Source organism: Lagopus leucura, unplaced genomic scaffold (genome assembly GCF_019238085.1).
Source record: "Lagopus leucura isolate 7727_CA_CO unplaced genomic scaffold, USGS_WTPT01 Super-Scaffold_100001, whole genome shotgun sequence".
Taxonomy (NCBI): domain Eukaryota; kingdom Metazoa; phylum Chordata; class Aves; order Galliformes; family Phasianidae; genus Lagopus; species Lagopus leucura.
Window position 1 is genome coordinate 12,321,841 of NW_024962262.1, and position 11,356 is coordinate 12,333,196.

Here is an 11,356-nt window from a genome sequence, read left to right on the forward strand (position 1 = left end):
ATCTCACTACTTCATCATGAATCTCATAACGCTGAATTGTTTATTTAAACCACAATTCAAAGAATCATTGATTAATGAGTTTCTCGCCTTTCATTTTTTTAATAAGTGTAAATTTTTCAGGGACATGCTTATTACAGAAGGTAAAAAGATAATCAGCGTAAGTACCAGAACAGCCAGAGACGTTATCATTCATCTGAAGCTTTCTCTAATGAAGAGAGAAGTGAATCACAGCTTGCTGGCAGGTTCTGCAGCTGTCTGCCGGCAAGAGAAGAATGTGGAGGCTGAGGACACCCTGCCTTCTGCCTAAGTCCTCACCCCAGCCATAAACCCCGACCCTAGATTTGTTTTCACTCCTCATCTGCCTCCACCTTCTGTCCTGATCTCTTCATATTACCAAAAGTTTCATGAATGTAAAAAATTCCACTGGCTTCACTCTGGCTTCCTTTGTGACCCCACCCGGAGCCAGAGGCCTGTTTACAGAACCACCCAAATTACAGCAACACTTAAAAAAACCCAAAAACATAACCCAAAATCTCAGTATTTTTTAATTTTAGCTCAACTGCTGGCAGGACAAAGGGCGGGACTTGCATGTTAGCTGCCCCATCATCACAGGCAGACCTCTGTAATGAAGCAGAGCTGCTGTCAGCTGCCACCGGCAAGCCTGCATGCCTTGCCTTGGCACATTGGGCTGCTCATGTTTCCTTGACAGCTATGAGGTCCTGGTGCTTGCGGGACACGAAGGTGAGAGGTGATCCTGGCTCCCTACCACTAACAGGTTGGACTGCTGTCACATTTTCAGCTTCGCTCTTAACTTTCTTCAGCCACTTTCGTGGCTGATAAGTGATAATAAATCACTTACCTGATAAAGCCACCTCAAGGATTTTCAGGCATCAGCACCCTCAGACACTGAGTACAAACTGATGTGATTCAGTCATATGCCCTTTCTTCATCATTCGTTTTCTAGATCGTTAGAGTAGGTCTGAATCCCATTTAGAGGTTCTTTTAAGGAAATCCAGGAATACGAAATGCATTCAAAACCAGCAATGAGCTGATTGCAGTGATGTGGGGATTGGCTTCCTCTCCCAGCGATGAGAGGGAATGTTGCAGCAGAGGAGGCTCAGGGTGGGTGTTAGAAAACGTTTCTGCTCAGAACGACTGGTGAGGCATTGGAACAGGCTGCCCAGGGAGGTATGCAGGCATCGTCCCTGGAGGTGCTCAAGAACCGTGCGGATGTGGCACTGAGGGACGTGGTCAGCGGGCACGGTGGCATGGGCTGATGGTTGGACTGGATGAACTTAACAAGACTCCAACTGTAACGATTCTACGGTTCTAAGCACAGTTCCGCGTGTAACGAACCAGCTCCAGGAGAGGGCGTTCACAAGCCCACATCCAGCCCCACCGGGCCGAAACGGAACCTCCATGCACCCACACCGCGGCTCCCGCGCCCCACCCTCAGGGCGGCCGTTACCCCTCCGCCGCTTCCCGCCTCCTGCCTGGCGGATCGCAGCACGCATGCGCTCTCGGTCGCTGCCCCTCGGCCGCTGGAGGCGCTGTCTGCCGCCCGTGCGGGGCTGGATGAGGCGGGGGCGGGTCCGCGAGCGTGATGGCGGCTGCGGCAGCGGCGGCCGGGGGAGGTGGGGAGCGGAGCAGCACCCGGGAACGGCTGCTGGCGGCGCTGGAGGATCTCGAACTCCTGGCCAGGTAGTCGATGGGATGGGCGCCGCTCGGTACCGAGCCGCCGGCGGGGACGGCGAGCGAGGGCTCGGGGATTGGGGCCGAGAGGAGAACGGCGGCCTGGGGCCGAGCGCGCGCGTGGGGTGCAGCCGCCCGCAGGCTGAGGGTGGGGAGCCCGGCTGCAGTGGGGGGCTGCGAGAGCTGCGGCGGTGCTTCTTGTGCTCGGAGCTTTGTTCCTCGCTGCCCGCTGTGCCGGCTGCTATCTGTGCTGTCTGTCTCCCGAACGGCTCGTGGGCCTCGTATTACTCACTGCCAACCTGCCGTGTGGCTCACTGACTGTCACAGGTAGGGCACAGCAAACAAGTGCAGCTGTTGCTCTTCTCGTGTCCGTTTAGATTTTAGGTGGTTTCTTTTTTTTTTTTTTCTTCTTATTTTTCCTTTTCATTTTGGATCTAATAGTCTACCATTAGAGGTAACGGCCTCAAGTTGTTCCAGGGGAGGTTCAGATTGAATATTAGGAAGAATTTCTTCCCAGAAACAGTGGTGATGCATTGGAACAGGCTGCCCAGGGAGGTGGTGGAGTCACCCATCCCTGCAGTTGTTCAAGAACTGTGTGGATGTGACACTGAGAGACATGGATAGTGGGCATGGTGGGAATGGGCTGATGGTTGGACTGGATATACTTACAGGTCTTTTGCAGCCTCAATGATTCCTGGACCAGGACCTGGTGTCCTGATGGATGACAGGTTGGCCATGAGCCAGCAGTGTGCCCTTGTGACCAAAAAGGCCAGTGGCATTCTGGGGTGCATTAAAAAGAGTGTGGCCAGCAGGTCAAAGGAGGTGATCCTCCCCCTCTACTCTGCCCTGGTAAGACCTCATCTGGAGTACTGCGTCCAGTTCTGGACTCCCCAGCACAAAAAAGACAGGGATCTCTTGGAAAGAGTCCAGCAGAGGGCCACGAAGATGGTGAGGGGCCTGGAGCATCTCTCCTATGGAGAAAGGCTGAGTGAACTGGGTCTGTTTGGCCTTGAGAAAAGAAGACTGAGAGGGGACCTGATCCAGGTCTACAAATATCTAAGGTGTGGGGGGTAGAGTGGTGAGGCCAGACTGTTTTCAGCAGTGTGTGGAGACAGGACAAGGGGAAACGGCTGGAAACTGCAGCATAGGAAGTTCCACACAAATGTGTGTAAGAACTTCTTTACAGTGAGGGTGACGGAGCACTGGAACAGGCTGCCCAGGGAGGTGGTGGAGTCTCCTTCTCTGGAGATGTTCAAGACCCGCCTGGACACCTGCTTGTGCGACCTGGTGTAGGGAACCTGCTTTGGCAGGGGGGTTGGACACGATGATCTCTGGAGGTCCCTTCCAACCCCTACGATTCTGTGATTATACAATAGTGAACCCAAAGCACGTCAGCAATATGTCAGTGATCAGCAGTACCATGGAGCTGGGCCTTTCATGACCAATGTAACTGGCTTGGGTGGTAGGGGACGCATGGTCTGTAACATGTCTAACCTGTGTCCCTTGTGCTAACACAGGGCCAAATTACAGCTCTCCCCAACATCAGTCTCAGTGATGTTAGCTGACCTACTTACAGCAGATAGTTTGCTAGTGATCAGTGTTGGTCAGGTATGGCAATATTTCAGTAATAGCAAGTTTCAGTATTCACTAATAGCTTTGAATTATTTTAGTCACAGAAAATGTTATTAAGGTTGGAAAAAACTCTAGGATTGACATGCGAAATCAAACTCTGTAACCAAAGTAAGATTGCAAAGCAGGTACGATTTACTCAGTGCTGCACAGACACCGGGTGCAGGGGGGATAGATCCACCTAACTTGCACACCATCAAGAAAAATTGTGCTACAGATATAGGCCAAACTAAGACATAATCAGTACTTTTCCTGGAATTCGGATACATATTCATTATACTCCCGAGAGTTCATTAGCATGCAGACCCTCCCCTCTTGTGCGTGCATAGTAGGTAGTGGGATGAAGATTTGTTGTCAGAAACCTCCGCAAGGAATGCCTTTCTCGCTGCCTTTCTCGAATGCCTTTAAACTGCTGGCCTTTGGGGGGGGCATCCCCCCAAGCTTGTTTCTTCTTGCCCTGTGGACATCTAATCACCTCCCTGCCAAATGTCCTCGGGCTGTTCTCAAACGTTATGGGTATGGCCTTCATCCCCCTCGCTATCTCAGACCCGGTGTCTGCCATCCCTTATTTTCTAACAAGCTCTACATTCTTGCTTCCGTAAACTATAATTATTCCCCTTCACCCCCTTTATTCTCAGTCACTGTGAAGCCTTCTTGCCTTTTACTTGCACTTATGGGGCTCTTCTCACCATTCAGGATCATCTAGTCCAACCATCACCCCATCCCTACCATACCCACTAACCACGTCGCTCAGTGCCACAGCTGTATGTTTCTTGAGCACCTTCAGGGATGGTGACTTCATTGCTCCCATGTTTCAAGATGCTGTTTATAGCTTTACTGATCAGGGGCTTTTTCAAGCTTTTAGAAAAGAACCTGTTGTTTTAAGGTTCTGGCTCCACTACTGTATTAGTGGACATCTCTCTTGAGCTGCTTGCACCAGACTAAAGAGCGTGCCAGTACCATTCCAAGGACCCTACTTTGGATAAGTGGTTACTCATGTGCAGCACTGAACTTATGTTAATAGCCTGAAAAACCAAACGTGTTTGCCAGATGTATAGGAAAAAAAATGTATGGCCTTTTTGCAGCACGGTCTTATTTAGGGAGTTTCATTTGAGGTTCCTGATGGCTCTACATGATGGTGGAAAAGTAAATGTGTACTTGGAAGCAAGATCAAGAGGTTTGTTTGAGAAGCTCTTCTAACCTACCCCCAGAATATTAGTTTTTCAGTATTCATGTGTGTTCAGTGCACAGCTGATACACCATTGTGAAAATACTTGCTTTTATAGAAGTGGTCTTACAACAAACTCCAGGTATGTGAACACATAGACTTAATTGCTGTAAACTGAGTGTGAAATTTGCTCTGTAGTAAATAAAAAGAAAAATAAAAAAAAATATGGAGCAATAGAGAACAAAAATAATGTAGTCAATTCGACTTTCATCCTCTCGTGGAACAAAGGTGGTTAGAAACAGGATACAAATGCATTTAATTGTGCTGTTTGCTCTCAGTTTCAGCTTGTGCCTAATGGAGTTGGACAAGAACTTAGCTCTTTTTAAGTACAAATACACATGAGCACTTCATGAGCTCAAAGAACTAAAATGAAATCATGCTGCAGTCATGAAACTATTTACAGAATTGTAGTTGTGAAATCCCTGTCAACACTATTACATAAAACTGTAAAATACTCGAGTACATGAATGCTTTAATGATATAAATACTCAGTTGGGGAAGATTTGATGTGATTTACAAATAATAGCTTAGAAAGTTGCATAAATAGTGTTTTCCTTTCAGGGAACTAATTGAAATTTTGGCAATTTCAAGAAACCAGAAGCTTCCACAACCAGGAGAAGAGAGCCAGGTAAACTGACTTTCTTAGTTGTCATTCTTTGTGCAGATAAACACTATGTCTTCTTATTTTCTCCCTTTGTACTTGGACTAATGATGATGGTGAAGCTTTGGCATCAATGAAAAAGCATTCTTGGTTTCATGTTTTTGATTGCTTGTTCATTGGTTTCTTGCTTCATAGGCTGTTTCTGCAAGCTGAGCAAGAATTAATACTCTTGTGGGTGTCAGTTGCTTTTTGCAGTGTGATGCTACTTGCAGTGTGTTGTTACTTGAGCTAATTAAAAGTTCTACAAAACTCTTGCCCAACAGATCCTGGAGCTGCTGATTCAGAGAGATGGAGAGTTTCAAGAGCTAATGAAGTTGGCAGTTGATCAGGGGAAAATCCATCACGAAATGCAGCTTTTAGAAAAGGTAGTAGAAAAGAGAGATAATGACATTCAGCAGCTGCAGAAGCAACTGAAAGAAGCAGAGCACATACTGGTGAGTTCATGAGGATGTCTTTGCTTCTGAGCATCTGCTAGCAGGGGGAACAGAAAGTCGTTTTGGAGAAAGCAGTTTTGTGTCAGAGAAGATTTAAATGTTTAAAACTTTGTGAGCTTTAGTGTTGGTTGATTTGTTGTCTTTTTTTTTTTTTTTTTCCCCCAGTAACACTACTTCTTTATTATGGTGTTCAGTTACTTTGTATTGATAATTTTCTTCAAAATCTACTTTGTTTCTGTTTATTTTAAGAGTCCCCTGAGCAGTTTCTCTCTTAAAATGCAGTTTCACGCAAGGGTTTCTTCACAGAGGACTTAAGACAGAAGGATACAAATGAAGGATGTACTGAAGTTTTGGCTTAGTGTTGTTTCTTTTCTTTCCACAATTAGGCCACAGCTGTTTATCAAGCAAAGGAAAAACTGAAATCAATTGAAAAGGCAAGGAAAGGTGAGTTATCCATGATTGTACGTAATATACAAACAGTTGTAAAGAATGTTGCAAGTGAACTCAAGTTAGTAATTGCTTCTTAAGGTTGTCATCACAGATTTCAGATGCTTTGTGTGTAAACAGATTTTGACTTAATTATGAATCTGTCAACCATTTCAACAGAAAAAAGATGGAGCATGTGGGGATTTTTCTTTTCTTTTTTTTTAGGAATAACTTTTTTTTCTTTTGTGGCAGACATGTCTTTAGTATTAGACTTGAATTCAAGTTCCTGGATGCTCTTCTTGGACCACAAACAGTCTATCTGGTTATCTAAATGTCTCACAAAAGCAGATCACTTCTATGTGACTACCTGGAAGAGTTTTTGTGTGCATGTATATTATAGCATTGTTTATAAAAGACTTTTTAGCTGGTGATACTTGTTTGTATTTGTATCAAATGCTGCTATGCTGTGGCAATTGCCAAGCTAAACTTGATTTTTTCATTTCTTTTATTTTTTGGTAGGTGGCATTTTTAAGTCGTTTATAGTATTTTTTTGCCATACTTCCTTCTAAACAAATCAAGGAATTTCATAATGATTCTAGTAACTCTAATACAGGTGTATTTATTGGAGGAAGGGCTACTACAGGTACCTGGTAGGTAATGCAGTTACAAAAAAGGAAGATTGTAATTACTGCCAAAGTTCTGTACTAGAAATGCTGAAGTTTTCTTAAAAAATATGCTTGTCAAGTGCGCTGTGGAAGATACTGGTTTGTGTTTCTTCAAAAGGTTAAAGGGCTGTTAACACTGAAGGCATACTGAACGTGTGGCTGTAAAGTGAGTTCACTGTGATGCTTGTTCTGTATCGTCCAAGCAGTCTGTGAGCAGTCATTGCACTTGAAGCCTTCTCTTGGTGTTTGACAGAATGACATTCCTCATGTTTGCAGTTTGAAAAACAGTCCAATCAAATGATGCAATCTCTTAAATATTTCTTCCTTCTTTCAGGTGCCATTTCATCTGAAGAAATAATTAAATATGCCCACAGGATCAGTGCTAGTAATGCTGTTTGTGCCCCTCTGACGTGGGTACCAGGTAAATATCATGTTTATGACTATGCTTATGACTGCTCTTTTTCTTGAATAAAAAAGCACAGTATCTGGTTCTAAAATGGTTTCACATAATGAAGCATAGTTTGGTTTATTAAAGATATGTAATGTTTATAGCTGTTACATCTAGCATTTCCAAGAAAACTTCATGTGTACCTGCAGAACTCTATGAAACTGCAGACCTCTGTTAACTGATCGGTCTTCTCTCATTAGTTTACTTTTCTTGTTCCTGAATATTGATCCCAATTAAAAGGCAGAAGTGTGATGAAGACTTCTGTGTGTTTGTGTCCCTTCACTGCACATATTGCATAGGATGTATGTACATAGGATTTTAGTAACCTGTGATTTTGGTAACAATGAAAGCCCTACATCTGACTCCATTGATTGTGTTATGATTGTTTTGGGAGCTATCTTTCTTATCCAAAATTAAAATGGAGGATTTGTTTTTTTTTCTCCAGTACTTGTCATAGAATGATTTGGGTTGTAAGGAACCTTAAAAGCCATCCAGTTTTAACCCTCTGCAGGGACAGCTTCCACTAGACAAGGTTGCCCAAAGCCCCATCCAACCCAACCTTCAGCAGTTCCAAGGATGGGGTTTCTACAGCCTCTCTGGGCAACCTATTCCATTGCCTCACCACCTTCATAGTGAAAAATGCCTTGCTTATATCTAATGTAAATCTACTTTTATGTCTGATTCGGTTTATATCTGATCCCAATCTATCACTACATGCCCTTGTAAAAAGGCTCACTCTCTATCTTTTTTATAAGCCCTCCTTAAGTATTGAAAGCTTGTAATTAGGTCTCCCCAGAGCCTCTCTTGAGTCTAAACAACCTCCCCTATCTCAGCCCCTCTTCATAGGAGAGATGCTCCAGCCCCCTGACAATCCCTGTGGCTCTCCTTTACACCAGCTCCAACAGCACCTTGGCTATTTTTCTTAATTCTGAGGGCCCTAGAGCTGAACACAGTACTTAAGCTGGAGTCTCATAAGAGTAGAGAATAGAGGGAGAACCATCTCCTTCAGTCTTCTGGCCACGCTGCTTATGATGCAGCTCAGTATATGATTGGCTTTCTGGGCTGCAACCATGTGCTGGCAGCTCATGTCCAATTTTTTATCTGTGTATATTCCCAAGTCCTTCTCCACTGGATTACTTTCAGCCCATTCATCCCCCGTCCTTATTATTTAGCTGTCAAGTAGCAGAGGGAGCAAAGATGTTCTGAACGTCATACATTATTATAATGTAATTTTTATGATAAGTAGGAATGAGCAAAGAAAGTCTCCGGTTCTAATAGAGTAGGGGTAATGCTCATTTTGATCCAGACAGGAAACCAGACACAGAAGAAAAAAAAAAGATAATATTTCTTAATTATTATCATTATTATTATTAATAGGGGACCCACGCAGGCCATATCCTACAGATCTAGAAATGAGGAGTGGTCTCCTGGGTCAGATGAACAACCCATCCACTAATGGGGTTAATGGACACTTACCTGGGGATGCACTTGCAGCAGGCAGATTGCCAGGTAAGAGAAGTTCAACTTTTTTCTTTTTTTTTAACTATTCTTATTCTTTGTATAGTCAGAGTAATCACAAATGTTTCTCAGCAATGGGAAATGAGAATTAAAAGAATGAAAATTATGGCCAATGTTGTTCCCAGCAGTGAAGGACCAGTCAATAAAGTTATTTTCTGTTAACTATTTTTTATTTGTTTGTTTCATGCTAAATGATACTGCAAACACTAGAACAAAGTAAATATGAAGAAAACTCACTTAGCTACCCAACAATTAATTTATTTTAAAATGCTGTAAGCTGATTGATATTAAATCATATGAAAAAGTGTTTCCAAAGCAAACTCTTCTTGGGAGCGATGACAATGGAATTGTGAATGCTGTATTCAGAAGAAAAGAGATTTACTGTCTTCTCCTACTCTCCTTTAAGTTCTGGACTGAAAAGATATTTGCAAGGACTGATGGAAAGGTGGTGCCTCTAGTGTAGGTCTTCTTAAAGCAAGTGTAGAACTGGTATAAAGGCTGCATTGTGTCCTCACATCTGGTGGTGAGTTGGATTCATGCAACTAGCTAATGCAGTAATGTGCTCATCTGGTATTAGGGGATTGTGGCTGTAGTTCCATAAAGTCTCAGTCTACCCTCGTCCAATTTAAAGCCATTTCCCCTCATCCTGTTGCTCCATGCCCTTATAAGAAGTCCCTCCCCAGCTTTCCTAGTCTCCCCTCAGGTACTGGAAGGCTGCTATGAGATCCCCTCAGAGCCTTCTCTTCTCCAGGCTGAGCAGCCCCAGTTCTCTCAGCCTGTCCTCGTAGAGGAGGTGCTCCAGCTCTCTCATCATCTTCATGGCCCTCCTCTGGACCTGCTCCAACAACTCCCTTTCTCTTGTGTTTGGGGCTCCAGAATGGACGCAGTATTCCAGCTGGGCTCTCATGAGAGCAGAGTAGAGGGGCAGTCTGTTGGTCACGCTTTTCTTGGTGCAACTCAGGGTATTGTTGGTCTTTTTGGCTGCAAGTGTGCATTTCCAGCTCATGTTGAATCTTGCATCAATCACCACCCCCAAATCCTTTTCCTCAGGGCTGATCTCAAGCCATTCTCTGCCCAGCCTCTATCTGTAGGAGTAGAGATCAGTAGGAAAGGAGCAGAAATGACATTAAGGATGCATGCTGCAGCTTTGAAGTGGGAGGTGTTTTGAGGGCAAAGAGGAAAGAGACCTAGGAAGTGTTGTGGAGGGAGGAGTTCCCTTGTAGGTTCATGAGAAATACGCACTGGGAGGGCTTTGGAAGTAAGAGATGAGGAGAAATAGATTTGAGAGAAGTTGGAGGCTGCTGGGGTTGGTCTGCTGGGGCACTGTGAGGCATTCCCATCTCCCACATACATCTGCTCACGGGCCTTGTTTTGTAGTAGGACTGTCTTCTCCTTTGCATTTGGTATATCATATTTGCTCTTTGGAAAAGGATAACCAAGGTGTTTCTGCCTAGTTCAGACTAAACTTAAATCTGAATTCCTGTGTTTACCTTACTCTTTTTTGATGTAATGTTTTCATCTCTTTTTGCATAGTGACTGAGAGTGACCATTTTCGTAACTGCTGGTGGTTTTGACTGTTAAGTCAGTTCACATAGAGCTTTTCATCTTCAAAACACAGTTTGAACGTACACTGTTCTGAAATTAATTTTTCTTTTGATGAGGGATTAAGCCACCTACATAAACAGGCCTCTGGCAGAATAGGCTTTTACAGTGATAGAACGACTCCATCACAAGATGTTTTTAGCTGTCCAAAAGCCAGTAATGTCTTTAAGATTTGCTTTAATTTTACACTGTTGTTTGAACTCCCTTATTCAGTTTGTGGACGTACAAAACTGATAGCTTGATTATGCCCCTTGTTTCCAGATGTGCTTGCTCCTCAGTATCCTTGGCAATCAAGTGATATGTCAATGAACATGCTACCTCCTAATCATAGTAATGACTTCATGTTGGAGCCTCCGGGACACAATAAAGAGAATGAAGATGATGTGGAAGTGATGTCAACAGACTCCTCAAGCAGCAGCAGTGACTCAGACTAGGTACAGGAGGGATGGTATCCCTAGTAGACCTTTCCTGTGGTGAAGGTAGGTTGGATGCTGTTAATCACAGTCCCTTTTATTATGCTGGCAGCCCTTTGCAGGGAGAAGGTACAGCCAGCTCAAAAATAAGAGTGGCTAATTTCAAACCATGAACTTACAATTGATATATATATTTTTTTCCCATTAGATGTTCAACTGAAATGACTGGGAGCTTTCTGCTGGATGAGAGATGTCAGATTTCCAGTGCTGATGTAAATGTGTGAATGTGTATGTTTGCAAGAGATGCGTGCATTTGTATACATATATATAATATATATATATATATACACTATACATATTAGATGACAACGTTCCTGGGACAAAAGGTGTAAGGGGAATCCCCTTGTATGTATGCTAGTAACTTGACTCTTTTGAAGACAGTCTTTTCTATGGCACAGAAATAAGGCATAAGATTTGTAATTTTAATACCTTTTTTGTTACTGCTGAAATGCATGTTGTTAATCACCTAGTGTGTTCTGAGAACAAAACCATGGCAATAAGGTGTTTAAAAAAAAGTTTGTAATTATTGTAATATATAATAAACTCACCTTTGCAACTTTGCTACACTTTGCAAACGTAA

At 43.5% G+C, this 11,356-nt stretch overlaps 1 protein-coding gene across 1 annotated transcript; it reads left to right on the plus strand.

Annotated features, from left to right (window-relative positions):
* The first annotated feature begins 1,603 nt into the window (after positions 1-1,603).
* On the plus strand, positions 1,604-11,356 carry MED4 (mediator complex subunit 4). Its single transcript, XM_042868378.1, has 8 exons — positions 1,604-1,701; positions 5,111-5,177; positions 5,474-5,644; positions 6,031-6,088; positions 7,070-7,156; positions 8,561-8,692; positions 10,565-10,782; positions 10,925-11,356. The coding sequence occupies exons 1-7, from the start codon at positions 1,604-1,606 to the stop codon at positions 10,735-10,737; spliced, it is 786 nt and encodes a 261-aa protein (XP_042724312.1). The 3' UTR covers positions 10,738-10,782; positions 10,925-11,356.

Excerpts from the sequence above, each read along its gene's own strand:
- MED4 (XM_042868378.1), top strand. The coding sequence starts at position 1,604 with ATGGCGGCTGCGGCAGCGGCGGCCGGGGGAGGTGGGGAGCGGAGCAGC. Across the intron at positions 1,702-5,110 it reads GATCTCGAACTCCTGGCCAG|GGAACTAATTGAAATTTTGG; the intron begins GTAGTCGATGGG and ends TTTTCCTTTCAG. Across the intron at positions 6,089-7,069 it reads AATTGAAAAGGCAAGGAAAG|GTGCCATTTCATCTGAAGAA; the intron begins GTGAGTTATCCA and ends TCCTTCTTTCAG.